Source organism: Entelurus aequoreus, linkage group LG12 (genome assembly GCF_033978785.1).
Source record: "Entelurus aequoreus isolate RoL-2023_Sb linkage group LG12, RoL_Eaeq_v1.1, whole genome shotgun sequence".
In the NCBI taxonomy this organism is placed as follows: Eukaryota; Metazoa; Chordata; class Actinopteri; order Syngnathiformes; family Syngnathidae; genus Entelurus; species Entelurus aequoreus.
This window is the reverse complement of record NC_084742.1, coordinates 20,809,849-20,826,360: the sequence shown is the minus strand read 5'-3', so window position 1 is coordinate 20,826,360 and position 16,512 is coordinate 20,809,849. Positions and strand designations below refer to the sequence as shown.

The 16,512-nt window shown below is 43.3% G+C and overlaps 2 protein-coding genes across 7 annotated transcripts; one reads left to right on the top strand and one right to left on the bottom strand.

Annotated features, from left to right (window-relative positions):
* The first annotated feature begins 739 nt into the window (after positions 1–739).
* On the top strand, positions 740–10,726 carry tdrd7b (tudor domain containing 7 b). Of its 4 annotated transcripts, none has more exons than XM_062065146.1 (21): positions 743–938; positions 1,111–1,315; positions 2,511–2,717; positions 3,038–3,182; positions 3,817–4,000; positions 4,536–4,618; positions 4,966–5,174; positions 5,342–5,695; positions 5,773–6,074; positions 6,144–6,336; positions 7,072–7,183; positions 7,286–7,488; positions 7,571–7,705; positions 8,122–8,205; positions 8,350–8,484; positions 8,558–8,668; positions 8,750–8,898; positions 9,006–9,232; positions 9,294–9,477; positions 9,595–9,755; positions 9,872–10,726. In XM_062065146.1, exons 3-21 carry the CDS (start codon positions 2,511–2,513, stop codon positions 10,090–10,092), a joined length of 3,399 nt encoding a protein of 1,132 aa, XP_061921130.1. In that variant the 5' UTR covers positions 743–938; positions 1,111–1,315; the 3' UTR covers positions 10,093–10,726. The 4 variants fall into 4 exon arrangements, with proteins under 4 accessions (XP_061921132.1, XP_061921130.1, XP_061921129.1 ...); XM_062065145.1 differs by having other exon boundaries at positions 743–1,000; XM_062065147.1 differs by lacking the exons at positions 743–938; positions 1,111–1,315 and adding an exon at positions 1,671–1,924.
* Positions 10,614–14,462, bottom strand: LOC133661732 (calcium-binding protein 4-like). Of its 3 annotated transcripts, none has more exons than XM_062065149.1 (8): positions 14,305–14,456; positions 14,153–14,225; positions 13,920–14,061; positions 13,564–13,594; positions 13,214–13,357; positions 12,698–12,807; positions 11,328–11,475; positions 10,614–11,245 (listed from the first exon to the last, which is right to left on the bottom strand). In XM_062065149.1, exons 2-8 carry the CDS (start codon positions 14,212–14,214, stop codon positions 11,217–11,219), a joined length of 666 nt encoding a protein of 221 aa, XP_061921133.1. In that variant the 5' UTR covers positions 14,215–14,225; positions 14,305–14,456; the 3' UTR covers positions 10,614–11,216. The 3 variants fall into 3 exon arrangements, with proteins under 3 accessions (XP_061921133.1, XP_061921135.1, XP_061921134.1); XM_062065151.1 differs by having other exon boundaries at positions 13,920–14,036; positions 14,305–14,450; XM_062065150.1 differs by lacking the exon at positions 10,614–11,245 and having other exon boundaries at positions 11,334–11,515; positions 14,305–14,462.
* Between the last annotated feature and the right edge of the window lie 2,050 nt (positions 14,463–16,512).

Below are 16,512 nucleotides of genomic sequence, written 5' to 3'. Positions count from 1 at the left end.
TATATATATATATATATATATATTGTGGGTTTTTTTGCCAACATGGTAGAATCATATATGATAGGGCAGGTTGTATATTGTTTTTTCTGTCACCTTGAGCAATTGCCATAAAGCGGAAGATGACATTATGTAACTTGGTCAATGATGTACAGAACAGAGGAGATTTAGAACATTTTTATTTTTGGTTTTAGGCGATTTATTTCTTTTTTTTCAAACTCTCTTCATCATCCAGCTATTGCTTTCTGATAGCTGGTTAAAAAAGAATACATACAGAATGCATTACTTTAATAAATATAATGATAATGTTTACAGTAATAAACAAATTTGAGAACTAACATTGCCGAAAATCGAACCCACGTCTTATAAAGAGGTTGTGCGTGCCATTGTGCTACCAAAGGTCTGATGACATCACCGATAAAATGTGTTTATTTAATAGTCATTACATGGATATTAGGTTTGTTTGGATTCAGTTTCGTCCTTCTTTGATTCTAGTGACATTTAAAAAAAAAATTGTATTCTCTATCCAGATTCCGAACTGGCCACAAGTATCAAAAGCCCACATTTTCAATGGAGTTTGGGCGGTTTATGAATTGTCTAATCGGCCGGCAGAACTGTTTGTCACGTGATACAAGCGGGAACCAAAGCTGACCCGCGTCCAGAAGCGGTCACGTGGTACAACTTGGCAATGAGGCTTCTCACGTCATCATTTCCGGCTCCTTCCCTAAATGAAGCAAGCCTCCATACGCGCTTCGCGGCAACGTCCCCTCCATTACTCGTCACACGCCTCGGCACATTTTCTCCCATCAATAGTATTTGTACAGCTCTTAAAAATATGTAAATGCAATGTTTTTTGTTCTAGTTATCTCTGGTATGTCTAAGAGAAATGTAAAAACGACCGTGAGAAAAATGCCGGCGAACTTCAGCCTCTTTGTTAACAGGTGTCGGCGCTCTTTGGCTTCTAGAACAATCTGGTTTCAAGGCGCCCTCTATTGGCATTCCCGTATAAAACACACAGCCCTGAAATATACCACCTCATATGTTCCTTATTACACGAGTTATAACCAAGCATTACTATTTCACTTTTCTAACAGATCGATTCCTGTTTTTCAGAATAGCTTTCTCTTGTTCGTACACACTGACGTGGAATTATCCAGGGTAAATCTGACCAATCAGATAGCGGAGGAGAGGCTGCACTTGCACGGGGTGACTAACCGGACACACCGGGTCCAGAGATCCGGCCGCTCAGACCTGTGGTGGTGACAGCACTGCAGCGCCCTAAACCTGATCTGTCAAACTTCACGTTTTGGGGCACAAGGTACAACACTTTTAACTTATTATGATTTTTATGGGTACTTTTACTAAAACTTGTTTAAGTTGTTGGTTGTCTTTTGTCGTTATATCCTTAGATGACTCGGTATTTCAAAGCTATTTAAGTTAAGATGTAACTTCCGGTATTGCAGTTACAAAATAAAATAATATAGTAGGAAATGGGTTTGCGTGAACCTTAAACGTGGCTCATATTGTTGTTGTTTTGAAGGAAATGTCTCTGTTTGCACGTTTGTGTGGTTAGCTTGCTTCTGTGCCATAATGAGATTGTAAATTCGATGTCATTTTAACGATCCGATTTAGTCACACGTGCATTAATTAATGTCAACAAGACAGCCCATCTGTAAATACTTGCGATATAACTTAACAAACCTTCTGTTTGTGTTTGTGTTTGCTGACGAAAGTCATTCGGATAGTTTGGTGCTGATCGGGTGTGCCATGTTACGTCATTCCTTCGCTTTCTTTTCTTCAAAAGTGAAACAATACGGCATAACCTGGAGGCTAGACTTTTTAAGTCGTCCTTTTTGTTCCTGACAGGAGTGCTTGGCTGACTGCATGTTTCTATCATTGTTGTCAAATGGTACTCAAAAATGCATAGGTAATGCATTTGTATTTGTGTGTGTGTGTGTGTGTGTGTGTGGGTGGGGCGGGGGGGGGGGGGGGGTCAAAGCAACATAAACCAGTTATTTCGTTTGATATATAATCTATTGCCATAAGAACGCGAAGAGGATACTGTCCAGGGCGTGTCTATAAATCCCCAATTCCAAATGTGTTAATCTCGTCATCAAATTATGTGGATATTATTTGGTCATTTTTAAGGTATAATGTGAATTCCTTTGCATGGCGGGTTGGCAGCACCTCCTTGTGGGAAATGGAGTGCTTTCCTTCTCAGAAAGAATGTACTGACTTTGTTGCATTTCAACAGAATTATGTCTGCATGATTCCTTGACTGTTTACTGTGTGATTTCAGGACAATTACTATATTACATTCAAAACACAAACCTTTACCAAACTGGTAATCTGATTAGTATCAAAATGAAACATGCCTAACTAAATCTTAATGCAGTGTGTCAATGTATCCCATGTTTGGGGGAAAACAAAACTAAAATACTTTATTGAGTTTTGTGTTTTAACTGGTTGTATTTGTACAAAACTTACATTTTTGGTAAATGTTTTCGTTGAAGATGTCAGACTACGAGCTGGTAAAGAAAATGGTGACGATTATCCTCCAAGCCAACAAGGGTGGAATGTCACTGTCCCGTCTTCAGTTCGAGTACAAGGAGCTGACCGGCGAACAGATTCCACATAAACACATGGGACACAATCATCTGGACTCTCTGCTCGCCAGCATGCCCTCCGTGGTCCGCGTGGAACCAAGCCGCTCTGGAGAGGTACACGGTTACGGGGGCAGTATAGCTCGGTTGGTAGAGTGGCCGTGCCAGCAACTTGAGGGTTGCAGGTTCGATCCCCGCTTCCGCCATCCTAGTCACTGCTGTTGTGTCCTTGGGCAAGACACTTTACCCACCTGCTCCCAGTGCCACCCACTCTGGTTTAAATGTAACTTAGATATTGGGTTTCACTATGTAAAGCGCTTTGAGTCACTAGAGAAAAGCGCTATATAAATATACTTCACTCACTACTAATCCTGTCAAAGGAGAATACTTGGAAAACTGAACGTAAAAGATTTGTATCTGAATTTGTGTGTCTCCAGGTGGTGTATTTTGCTTCAGTGGACAAAGAAATGGCCCACATTACCCAGGTGATGGCTCGCCAGCAGGGCTCCAAGAAGACTGGGCGACCCCACCTGGTGAACACCCAAATGAGGGTCAAACCAGCCACCCTGCTCCTCATAAATGGTTAGCCCTCATGCATTTGAAAACTGTTTGAGTGGTGCACACACTCTTTCCGTCCTAAGATTTGCAGTGCCCCCACTAGAGAGTATGAATCAGCAGAATATTCTCAGACTCTGAGGAGGTGGTAGTGGGGAGGGGGGCGTAGAAGGAAGGGACTTCTGAAAAAAAGAAATGCAGCAGAATGCAGAAGGGTGGTGTGTAGGGTGGACATATGACAGGAAAGGAGAGGAGTCATCCGGGGACAATGACGGCGAGCCTACAGAAGTTGAGGATTTGGCGCTAGGCAACAAAGGCTGATTTGTGCATCACTGGGATTTTGATATTCAGGGAGAGTAAGACCTCGGACTGTGACTTGATCCCAGTGAGGTGATGCTTTGCCATATGATTATTTTCAAATTGTTATCATTGTACATATGCATGCCTCTTGAAGTAATTAGGAGGTTAATAGCCTCACTTGAAATACATTGAGGACTGAAAGAGTGTACAAGGTGCATGTTAAACCTGACAAGTGAGTGTAAGAGTAGACATGCTTAGTTTTGACCCATTGTGTCTCATGCATGACACACATGCCCTCCATTCAGAGACACTGCCTCGTCTCACCATTTTGTATGTGTGTCTGTACGTGTGCTGCCTACAGCAAAACCGCAAAACTCCCTGAGGCAGCCAAGCCACCGTGGACGATGCGGGGGCAGAGGTCGAGGTGGCGGCGGTCGAGGGGCGGGGTATGGAGACTTTAGACAATCGAGGGATGTGAACGATGGCCAGACGGATGGCAGGACGGTCCAATCACTAAAGATGTCCAATCAGAGCACACCCTACAGGTAATATCATTTGCAATGCATGCGGCTCTTGGTTCTTTCCTCGATGGAAAAAACTCCATCAAATGTTCAGTTTGCTCATTTAGTATTAACTGATGTACCCCACTGTCACCATGGTTGTCTGGTGGGCTTGTATCTCTAAACATAACAATGTAAATCATGTTCCCCGCCCAGTATATTGGCAGGGCATAAAGTGTAAACCTTCCTAATCCCCCCTCTATTATGTGGTAGATTAACACATTTAAACCAATACCGAGTGAATCAGCACATTCAGTAGATTGGGGATCCCACTAGAATAGACCTTTCTCTAGACAGCAGGGCTCTTCTATCACATTGTGTGCATGTGTGTGCATGTCCACATGCAGGAAGAAGTAAATGTATACAAGTTGTATTTAAAATGTTGTTTGTTGAAACAGCATCACATGGTGTGTTTACATTATAATCCTGTAATTGTCTCCCACAATACTTTTAGAATTTGTCACAAAGCCAATAGTGCTAGCCAAGTTCTATTTCAGAGATGATGTGGTCCTGTGTCCAGGTCAGAAAAGAGAATGACACTCCCATCGCGATTTCAGAAGGAGGTACATGCTCATCTGTCCAGAAATTCCCAACAAATCAGCCGTAAGTAAGATAATTGATCTCATTAAATAAACTAGGGACTGTAGAGAAAAGAGAGAAACAGTCCCTCTAATAACAGCTTTTAGCTGTGACCTTGAAAAGGTTGACTTGATTTACACTTCCTGTGAGTGAGGAAAGTATATGTTATTGACTTTCTGGCAATGTGCTGAGTAAGTAGTGTTGTGAATTTGGTGACCAAAGTGCCAACTAACTGTGTTAAAAGGGACAAGCGGTAGAAAATGGATGGATGGATGGAAGTTTAAAAGGGCACAATGCTTTCGAAGTGTAAAATATCAAAGTACTTAGAGTGTTCATTTATGAGTGTGTGTGTTTGGTTGTTCATCCTTTAGCACCCTCTAATATAAAGGAGAATTTGGGCTCAAGCAAAGGAAAAGTCTACAACCCTCAGCAAGTCCAGAGCTGTATCAAGGAGATCCTGGCTAAGTACAGCAATGGCTTCTGGGTCTCCAAGCTGCCTCAGATTTACAAAGAGCTTTATAAACGAGACCTGCCTCCTGAGACCGTCAAAGACCTGGAGACCTGGACACACATATGCACTGTATGTTCTGCAACATAATCCTGTAGAGTAATATTACAAAATAATAACATGGGCTGCTTGCATTGCGCCCATTCACTGCTGCTTAGCAGCACGTGAATGGGCGCTTGCACTGCAGCAGGCTCATAACAAGTGTTTGTCTAATCAGTGGGTCCAATTTCTTCATTAAGGTTGAGAGAACTTGCAGCAGTAACCCATCTGAGCTACTTCTCTACCCCGCCAAGGAGCAGACCACCGCATCCCCCTCTTCACTAGTCCTCAACTCAAACCCTACTTCAGGCTGTGTCCCATCTTCTACCTCCCCAGCAGACAAGGCCTCGCAATCCTCTGTCCAACAGAGACCCCAACTGAGGCGCTCTGGCGCTCACCCTCCTCCATCAACATCCTTGTCATCCCATAGTCCTTCCTCCTCGCCTTCCACCCTTAGCCCTGAGCTAAAGCTGAAGCTGGATGAGGTGCTGCAGAAGTATTCCAGCGGCCTCTGGGCACATGCGCTGCCCCAACTCTTTCAGGACACCTATAAAGTCAGTGTTGAAGGGTGAACAGTGTGGTTGGCAGGACATTTTGGCCGTAAATCCCTTTGTTCTCATCTGTTTATCAGACTAAAATGCCTGAACACGTCCTCGAGAACCTTCACCTCCTCTCAGACATCTGTACCATTGACTACCCGATGCCTGACAACCCCAAGAGGGCCATCCTTTACAGGAAGAGCAGCACTGGGGGAGGAAGAGAAGACGAGATCTGTAACAAGAGAGGATCGTTGGCCAGCGAGGATGAGCAGAAGGTGCAGGAACCTGAGAGGAGACTCTGTGATCACTCTGTACCTTCCCTGCAGATCCCAAAAGAGGAGTATCCCTCTGTCTTGGTGGTGGAAGCCACCAACACTAATGAAGTCATTCTCAGGTAGAAGAGAGCTGTCTAAGCAGAACTAAATGGACAGATCTGATTGACAGAAGTCTCCTCCTTGTGAAGGTACATAGGTGAGAGCTACTCACAGGCACAGGAGTCTATGGAGGATGAAATGAGGGAGTTTTATGGCCTGGACAAGAGAAAGCAGACTCCTTTATTGTCTCCATGCCTGGGCCAACTTGTGGCTGTCAGGGCAGAGGAGGAGGAGGAAGTTCTAAGGGCACAAGTCTGCGAGATCATGGCAGATAAGGTTAAGGTGAGTAGCCGCCAAGGACCACCACTGTTTCGTAATGAAAGCTTTCCAACTCTTTAGACAGGTTTACAGTGCAAAGGGCCGCACGATTCACTGACTTTGTGAAACTTGAACTGTTAGGATAGAATTCTGCAACATTTGTCAATCACAATTTTTTTGCTTGGATTAGAAATTACATTAATCTGGGATTATTTGTTTCACACATGCATGCGCACAAACACACTCACTCACAGACCATGCTCAGGGCCAAGAAATCACAGTTTAATCATCATTATTATTATCATTAAGTCCCTAATACCCATTCTGCTGATCTTCATTGGGAGGACAGTTGACGGGGGGACTGCCTTGGTAAAAAGAAAAAAACATGGCTTGCTCGCTTACTCAAATGTACTTTCATGCACTTTATCAAGATAAATCCAGATAAAAGTCAGGTGATTTATGCCGTCGCTCCTCCCGTGACCTGATTGAATCACAGAGGCTTGCCGCTTGGGTCAGGCGGTCAGAGGGTAGAACCAGGACCGTACAGCCAACTTGCCCTGGCCGGTGAAGCTCTTACCCAAATGGGTAGAACGAGGCAGAAGAGTTGGCCATCATGCAAATAAAAGTGCAGCTCATTAAGTGATTTTTTTTTTTTTAATCGAAAATTAGATTGTATTTTAATGTTAATATTTTTTTCTGCCCGCTCACAGTTGAAATACAATACATGTCATCGAAATTGATATTAACTTGGCTTTATAGGTGCACTTTGTTGACCATGGCTTCTCAGAGGTTATCAGCAAAGACAAGCTTTTTGAGCTGGATGAGAAGTTCTTCAAACTCCCTTTCCAGTCAACCAAGTGCAAACTAGCCGGTGAGACCAAAATCAATAATAAAACCTTCATCTTTATTATTGTATATCTTCCTGTTTTACACCCAATTCATTAAATATTTGTCACTCATAATTTATTTACAGGCTTGGAGCCATTCTGCCAGGAGCCTGCCGTGCTGAAAAAATTTGAGGTGATGGCGAGTGGCAGGATCCTTTTGGCTGAAATCTTGCAAAGAGGGCAGACCCCTCTGGTGATCCTGTATGACACTTCGCAGGATGACGACGTCAACATTAACGCAACCTGCATGAAAGCCCTGCAGGACAAGACACTGACCAGTCCCCTACAGGTAAAGGGGAGAGTGATGGTGAAAGTGGTGGCTTTTCTGCATGTCTGCACCATGCTGGACTTAAATTAAGTGTATTCCTCAGGTTAACAGCACTTACATGAATATGACCGTCAGCAGCGTCTGCTCCGACGGCACAATCTTCTGTCAGCTGCCCTCCAGAGGTCTTGCCAAACTCAACAAAATACTGGATAACATTGAGAAATACCTTCACTCGCAGGTAAACTCCATGCCACACGTAGTGTACATGATTTTACCTAAAGGGATTGGCCTTCTTGCAACATTCATGCTACCACACAACATGGTTATTATAGCATGATCACATTTACACTTCATTGTTGTATCTCCTGTGATGTTTAACACAATGTGACTGCCATGTACGCATCTTGGAATGTGTCTGTGCCGTCTCAAATTAGTGGACAGATTGAGATTAGGTTGATAATCTGGATTTGATGCATCGCCAAGCCACTTAGGATGTGAGCTGCCTGGTGCCACTTCTCTCCTTTAAGACTTTACGTCAGTGTTTAGGTAAACAACGTTTTAAGTCTAGCTATGTGGAGTCCCTGTCAAAAAATCGTATTTACTCTCTTACTACAAATCTAATATACAGTGTAATTAAATATATAATTCTCGTAGGTAACGTCGGAGTTCTTAGTGTCCAGACCATTTTGCGGCAAAAGATGTCTGGCTCGATACAAAGGGAAATGGTCCCGTATTGAGGTGAGATGGCCTGTGACTCATGTATAACAAATATTCACCCAACAGCCAGAATAATATGTACACTATGAGATTAATGACAAGTGCGGCCTGAAAAAAGTTTGAGGATATTACATGTGTACCTAATGCTTGACTTTTTATGTTTAGATCACCAATCTGCATGGCAGCAGAGTGTTGGACATCCTCTTTATTGATGTGGGAGTCCAGGCTTCAGTGGAGGTGTTTGAACTCAGGGAGATCCCACAGAAGTTCCTCCGTGACTTCATGGCCATTCCACCACAGGTTGGCCCCGTTTGAATCCCAAAAAAGAGTTAAAGGATATAAAATCATTCCAAATATTCTCTTTGGTGTTTAGGCTGTCAAGTGTTGCCTGGCAGGCCTGTCTGTCAGCATCGGGTCTTGGACTCCAGACACTGTCCAGTGGCTTCGAGAGAAGGTGCTTAACGCCACTGACTGCAGCATGAAGGTATCTTGATGTAATTCTACCTTCCGTTTTGTTCTCATGTCCCTCTTTCATCATATATACCCCTTTAAACTCCCACTTAAGGTGGCCAAGGTAGATGAAAGCAAGCATTGTGTCTACGTTCACCTCTTCACTGATAAGAACTTCCACGACCCAGCCTGCAGTCTCAACCATCAGATGGCGAAGTCTGATCTGTTTAAACGCCAACCTGATGTCTTCCTGACAAGCCACAGGTCTCTCACACTCACATTTCACCTCTCCCTGTCCGTATGTTTATTGGTTGCACAAAAACGACCTCACTGATTGTCACAAAGTTGAAATCCCTTTTATTATCCAACAGTCCCGTCAAGCTCTCCACACTCACTGCCCCTGCCAAAACGCAAAGCAACACTGACATCACCAACGGCAATCCAAAGTCCACTTCGATACCAGCCAAGACTCATTTTAGAAGGGTTCTGTCAGGACCCACTGGAGGCGGCAACGCAACCACCACCAGCCCATCTCAGACTGCCCAACCCTCTTGTCCTTCTATCCAGCTGCCACCACTGATAGAGCTGCCCCCTGCAGGTCATAATCACCATAAAGGCTCCCTGTGCAGTTCATTTAAATAGAAAGGTGTCTTTCTCAGGAAACAACATGGATGTGTATGTGTCGGTGGCATGTCATCCAGGCCATTTTGTGCTGCAGCCCTGGAGGGACATGTACAAACTGGTGGCGATGATGGAGGAGATGATCCTCTTTTACAACCAAACTGATGAAACACCTCTAAATGTGGAGAAGAATCAGATATACGCTGCTAAGGTGGCGAACGAGTGAGTTAAGCCATGCTTTAATTGGGTATGAATCAATGTGGACTTGATAATAACAAGACAAACAGAAGCAGCTGTGCTCTCCTTAAGTGTATCTGAGCCACCATCTCCTCTTTGCAGCTGGTATCGGGTTTTAGTGAAGGGTGTTCTCACCAATGGGCAGGTGTCTGTGTACGAGTTGGACTACGGTAAGCATGAGCTGGTCAACTGCACGCAGTTCAGGGTTCTGAACAGGGAGTTCAGACAGCTGCCCTTCCAAGGAGTCACTGCTCAGTTGGCTGGTGAGTCCAAAAGGACAAATCTTGACCTTTTTTTGAGCTTCTCATGCCACTCTATCCTTTTTACCCAAGTCAAACATGGTGGCCAGCTTCATCCTCACAACTGTCTCAACCTACAGGAGTGAAGACAAGGCAGTGGTCTGAGGAAGCCTGCATTGTCTTCAGGAACCACGTGGAAAAGAAGCCCCTCGTGGCCCAGCTGGAGGCTGCGCAGGACGTCGCTAACGCATGGGACAGGAAGTTGACGGTCTTCCTGGTCGATACCTCGCAGGAAGAAAGAGACATCTGGGTGCATGACATCATGGCAGAGTTTACTGATGAACTTGTCGGAGACATGTAGATGTATCCTAAGATTGTGGACAATCTTACCATTAATAGGTTGGCTCTCCAATAGACACATGAACGTTCTTACAACTTAAACTTTTCAGGGGACTGAAGGACCAAAAGTTGGAGAGCAATGAACAAAACGGGTTTGCCCGAAAATATTGACATTGTGGCCCCTTGCTGATTATATTGGAATGTGATTTGAGTGACTGCAGTGCCACAATAACAATGTAACACAATATTGAGATCTTCAGCTCAAGTTAACAATCCAGTGACTGTTATTTGCATCTCAAGAAGCATCCAGTTTGGCTGTGTCACTCGAGCAGGCGATAACATGCACACGCTTAGTGAACAACTGACTTAACTTGTGTAAAGCATGCTATGCATTTCTTTCCAAGTATGTGCATTAACATTTAAAGTGAATGATAAACTTAAGCATGTAGATTTATGAAAGTACACTCCACATTTTGTCCCTGCTGCACTTTGTACTTCATGTTCAAGACTCAAAAGATATGAGCTGCACAAACAGACCAGGAATTAATTTATTATTGAAGCTATATATAAAACTATTTGCATTTAACATGATATTGACAGATTTTGAATAAAGCTAATGACAAAAGAGGTGATATTTGTGTAGGAAGTTTTTTTTAAATTTATTTAAAAGGTAACAAAGGAAGACAACGTTTGAATGTCTATTAAATTAAGAAAACATGTTATGCACTTATTTACACATCAAGTTGTTCTCTTCTGCCTTCATTATTATTTGGGGACGGTGTGGCTCAGTTGATAGAGCGGCCATGCTGACAACTTTCCCAGCGATCCCCAGTTTCCGCCATCCTAGTCACGTCCGTTTTGACCTTGAGGAAGACACTTCACCCTTGCTCCTGATGGGTCGTGGTTAGTGCCTTGCATGGCAGCTCCCGCCATCAGTGTGTGAATGTGTGTGTGAATGTGGAAATGGTGTCAAAATTGCTGAGTACCTTGAAGGTAGAAAAGCGCTACACAAGTATAACCCATTTACCATTTAGACAAACCATGTATTGTTGCGTCTTGCACTACAACAAAGTTACAATTAATATGTCATTGTTGGATTTACTGTATTTGCAATGGTTCAGTTACAGGAGTGCAAACCCCTTGACACTAGCGGATGGAGAGCATCATGACAAACTCTGAGGAGGAGAGCATAGATAACACAGTAAGTTTACAAAAGTGAAATGCTTGAACGTGTGAGTCAACCTTCAGCATTTTAACCTTCAAAGTCAATGTTGCCGTCTGCATTTATGTCCAACTCCTTCAGGATCTCCTCTAGCTCTCCTTTCTTTAGCTTCTCGCCCAGAAGGCTCTTGGCTGCCTCCTTCATCTCATCGTGAGTGATCTTCCCGTCTCCATCCAAGTCAAACTTCGCATGAACAGAGCAATGTGTGCAAAAGAATGATCATCTATAAAAAAGTGTTACGTTTCTCGCTAAGAAATGCACAGATATCTGCAGTGCGTTAGGAAAGTATTCACTGTGCTTCACTTTTCCCACATTTTATGTGACAGCCTTATTTCAAAATGTAATACATTAATTTTGTCCTCAAAATTCTACAAACAGTACCCCATGCTGACAATGTAAACAAGTTGTTTTTTTCCCTTGCAAATGTATTAAAAGTTAAATAAAATAAGAAATCACATGAACATATGCATTCACAACTTAAGGTCAATATTATTTGATGCACCTTTGGCAGCAATTACAGTCTCAAGTCTTTTTTAATTTAATGCCACAAGCTTGGCACACCTATCTTTGGGCAGTTTCACCCATTCCTCTTTGCAGCACCTCTTAAGCCCCATCAGCCATTTTCAGATCTCTCCAGAGATGTTCAATCAGATTCAAGTCTGGGCTCTGGCTGGGCCACTCAAGAACATTTACAAAGTTGACCTGAAGCCATTCCTTTGGTATCTTGGCAGAGTGCTTAGGGTCATTGTCCTGCTTAACGATGAACCATTGCCCACAGTCTGAGTTCAAGAATGCTCTGGAGGAAGGTTTTCATTCAGGATGTCTCTACATTGCTGAAGAACATTTACAAAGTTGACCTGAAGCCATTCCTTTGGTATCTTGGCAGAGTGCTTAGGGTCATTGTCCTGCTTACCGATGAACCTTGCCCACAGTCTGAGTTCAAGAATTCTCTGGAGGAAGGTTTTCATTCAGGATGTCTCTACATTGCTGCATTCATCTTTGCATCTAGCCTGAGTAGTCTCCCAGTTCCTGCTGCTGAAAAACATCCCAATAGCATGATGCTCAATTTACTACAGGTGTACTCCAATTAAGCTGTAGGAACATCTCAAAGATGATCAGTTGAAACGTGATGAGCTCACATTTCAGCTTCATGGCAAAGGCTGTGAATACTTATGTACATGTGATTTCTTAGTTGTTTTTTTAATACATTTGCAAACATATGTAAAAATGTCATTATGGGGTATTGTGTGTACAATTTTGAGAACAAAAAATGAACTATATCCATTTTGGAATAGGGTTGTAACATAGCAAAATGTGGAAAAAGTGAAGCGCTGTGAATACTTTCCTGGTGCACCGTATTACATTATTTAGAAATATGTAAAATGAGGATTATTGTCATTCTCACTTGTAGAAAAGCTGACTGGAGCTCTTTGAGACCCAGCATGTCTGCAGTCTCTCCCATCATTCTGGGACCCATCAGTTCAATAAAGTCCTCGAAGTCCATTAGTCCGCCCACTTTGGACGGGAAACATGAACTTGATTAATTGCGTAGCTATAAATGTGCTTATTGCAGGCTCCAGGGGATCGATGCGTTTTGTACAATAAAGAAGGCAAAAAATCATCCAAAGTAGGTAAGCTCAACAAAACGCACATAGCTTAGCTTTGTGATAGCTGACAGAAAATGTGTGTTATATACAACACATCCATCCATTTTCTACCGCTTGTCCCTTTTGGGGTCGCGGGGGGTGCTGGAGCCTATCTCAGCTGCATTCGGGCGGAGGGCGGGGTACACCCTGGACAATTCGCCACCACATCTCAGGGCCAACACAGATAGACAACATTCATGCTCACATTCACACATACTTTGTTTAAATGTATATTTAATAGCACACCTTAGACACCCCGATGTACGTGAACTCACTTCTCATTTTGATCTGTTGCACTATCTCCAGCAGCTCCATTTCGGTGGGCATGTATCCCATGGTCCTCATGCACTCTGCCACGTCCTTGTAGTTCAGGTAGCCATCTTGGTCATAGTCAAACTCCTTGAAGGCCTCTTGCAGCTCTTTAAGAGGATTCACATGTTCAAAGAAAAGCACTTCGAAGAGTTTATTAATTAATTGACTTTAATCGGGCTGTGACTTGGGGATCTATCTCTGATACTAAGCTATTATCGCAAATCACACCTTTCTCTACAGTATTCAGCTGTCACTGCAGGGTTTCTGTTTTTGTTTTACTGCAAATATGTTGCATTTCATCAGCGAAACTTACCGTCTAATTCACCTTGTGCTAATTCTCTTTCCTGTTGAAAGAAAGGGATTACATTAAAAACACTTTTTCATGTCATATGTTTAAATGTTCTGTCATTGATTTCATGTGATTTACAAATGAAACCAGTTAGTAACCTTTCAGTGATGCTAACAATGCCGTTGAGCTCCTGTTAATGAGGAGCTAATGCTGCATGCAGCAGGTTTAGAAGGATCAACCAGCCAGTGTGCTGCTTGACTCCACTATGATGTCTGACATTTGTGATTACCTTCTCAAGATCAAAGCTTGTAATATATCACATACTTATTTTAATACTGTAGATATAGTTATTGAAAATAATGTGATCCTTGTCTACTTACAGCTCCAAAAACACTGTGGAGCACAGAATTGTAGACTTTGGTCATGCTGTCTGTGGATTTCTTGGACTTTTTGGAGGACTTCTTTGGCGTCTCTGACACCGAGCCGGATGGAGACCCCTGAGACGAGAAAGTCCCGCTTTTACTGGACAAACATGGAAACAAACTGGGTGAGTGTTTTTATGGTGTGAAATAGCAGAAGTGCTCATGATAATGTTTGAAAGTGTAAAATGTACCCATCCGTTGAAGTGGAGTCTGCAGACGCTGTAGAAGAAGTTCTTTCTACTGCCTTGGACATGGTGTCAATCACTAAGATGATTACAAATTTTGCCGTAAATCAACTGTTGTACAATTTATGTCCTCATTTGGTTCTAATTGTGTTTCTTACCTTTACGTGTCCCCAACAAGGCAAGAGAAGGAATCAAGACACTGTCCTTGCTTGTTGCCCGTGTTCGCTTGGATCTCTTCTGTTTGTCCTAACCTCTTGACGTCCTAGCATGAGAGAGGCTTAGCAGGTAATTACCTGGCTGAACGGGTTGCCATATAAATCAAAGAGTGGAGCAGCAGTGGGACTGACTCCATCTGGAAGAGCAGGTGGAGAGGAACGTCTTTCTAATAATTAGTCCTCCCCATCTAGTTGCCAAAAGATTAGACACCACTTCTGCACCACTACAAATAAGTACAACCAACGGGACTTTGATAATAATACCTCTATAACAGGGGTGCCAAACGTACGGCTCAAGGGCCGAATCAGGCCCGCGAACAGTTTTCATCCGGCCCGCGGGATGAGTTTGCTAAGTAAAAAAATTAAGCTGAAATTTCTTAATTAAAGAAACAGCTGTTCTAAATGTGTCCACTGGATGTCGCAATAGCAATTCTTTGTATCTTAGACTTAGACAAGTCCATCCCTTCCGGTTGCCCGTCTTGGTTGGGGCCTGCTGGGTCTAGTCCCTGCGTCTATTGTGGTAGCTTGGTGCTGCAAGGTTTTCCGAGGTGCTGCGAGTCGGCCAGTTGTTGGGGTAGTGACCTTGTGTGTGTTTTATTTAATTAAAAAAAATATATATTTAATTATTTATTTATTTTTTAAATATATTTTATTTATTTTATTTAATTTATTTTTTTATTTCCCCCTACCTAGGGGGGGGACTCGGCGGGGCGGTTGCTGGTTGTTCCATCTCCATTGTTGGGGTCCCTGCGGGTGGGGTTTGTGGTTCCCGTGGCCCCGTGCTGGGTGGTCCTGTGGCGGCCGGCTTGGGTGGGGTGGCCGGGGGCTGGCCTCGCCGCGCTCTCCGGGGGTGGGGGGTGGGCTCGTGGGGGCCCGGTTGCCGGTGGGGCGGGGGCGGTCTTCCCGTCCGGTTGCGGGGAGTCTCTGGGCCCCTCGGGCGGGGCGTCCCGCCTTTCTGCCCGTGTGGGGTATGGTCTCTCGCTGGCTCGGGGTCTGGCTGTCCCCTGCTTTTCTCGTGCCTTGTCCTCTGCCGGGTGCGTCTGTCTGCGGTCTGCTGCTGGCCCTTGTGGGCGGCGCGGTGGGCCGGGCTCTGGGTTTCCTGTGACTGTCCTGCTTGGCTGCGTGGGGCGGTGGTCCCTGGTTCCTTGGGCATCACACCTACTGTTTGTGGGTTGGGCTCTCAGGGAGGCTGGGGCCGTACTCTGGCTCCCACACACACTGGGAGTCAAATGTATTGTACACACAAATTCACATATACTCACATACATACATACACACATACATAGGTACCTACGCTCCCACATACATATACAAATACAGTACATATTTACATACTCAAAGTTCGTACATCCACACGCACATTCATTATACAAACATACACATATACATACTGTACATATACATTCACTGTACAAACATACATATACACATACTGTACATATACAGTCACTGTACAAACACATATACACATATTGTACATATACATTCACTGTACAAACACACATACTGTACATATACATTCACTGTACAAACACACACATACACATACTATACATATACATTCACGGTACAAACACACATATACACATACTGTACATATACAGTCACTGTACAAACACAGATATACACATACTGTACACATACAAGTACATATGCACATATACACTAATGCACATAATCACGTTTCATCAAACATATATTAATGTTGTTGTCCTAGGGTAAACTGGGTATAACACATGGCACTCTGACAAAGCTTAACCTATTGTTACTATAACAATCTACAAGGTTAATGTAGGTTGTTTCTCTTTCTTCCCCCCAATTTTTCTGCATTCTTTCGTATCTCAAGTTATCATTACGTATATGTATTGTTGCATTTGAACAACTGTATTGTTGATAATAAAGGTAAAGTATTGGTATTGTTCATTATTAATAGCGCTATTTCTATTGGTATTTGTATTGCTCCATTTTTAGTGTAATAATGGTCATTGTCATTTCTGTATTCTTTTTTATTTTCGCTAACTGCTTATTTGCTATTACTTTTACCATCATAGTTGTACATGTCGTATTTGCTGATGTTGCTCTATTGTTGTTGTTGTTGTTGTGTTTGCTGTTGTTGTTTTTGTCTCTCTGTCTAATCCCCCTCTTGTCCCC

Coding starts and splice junctions, on each gene's coding strand:
- tdrd7b (XM_062065146.1), top strand. CDS start 2,511: ATGTCAGACTACGAGCTGGTAAAGAAAATGGTGACGATTATCCTCCAA. Junction 4,619..4,965: donor AAATTCCCAACAAATCAGCC/GTAAGTAAGATA, acceptor TTCATCCTTTAG/CACCCTCTAATATAAAGGAG. Junction 9,233..9,293: donor GATAGAGCTGCCCCCTGCAG/GTCATAATCACC, acceptor TGTCTTTCTCAG/GAAACAACATGGATGTGTAT.
- LOC133661732 (XM_062065149.1), bottom strand. CDS start 14,214: ATGTCCAAGGCAGTAGAAAGAACTTCTTCTACAGCGTCTGCAGACTCC. Junction 14,062..14,152: donor GACTCCACTTCAACGGATGG/GTACATTTTACA, acceptor ATGTTTGTCCAG/TAAAAGCGGGACTTTCTCGT. Junction 13,595..13,919: donor TCCACAGTGTTTTTGGAGCT/GTAAGTAGACAA, acceptor TTCTTTCAACAG/GAAAGAGAATTAGCACAAGG.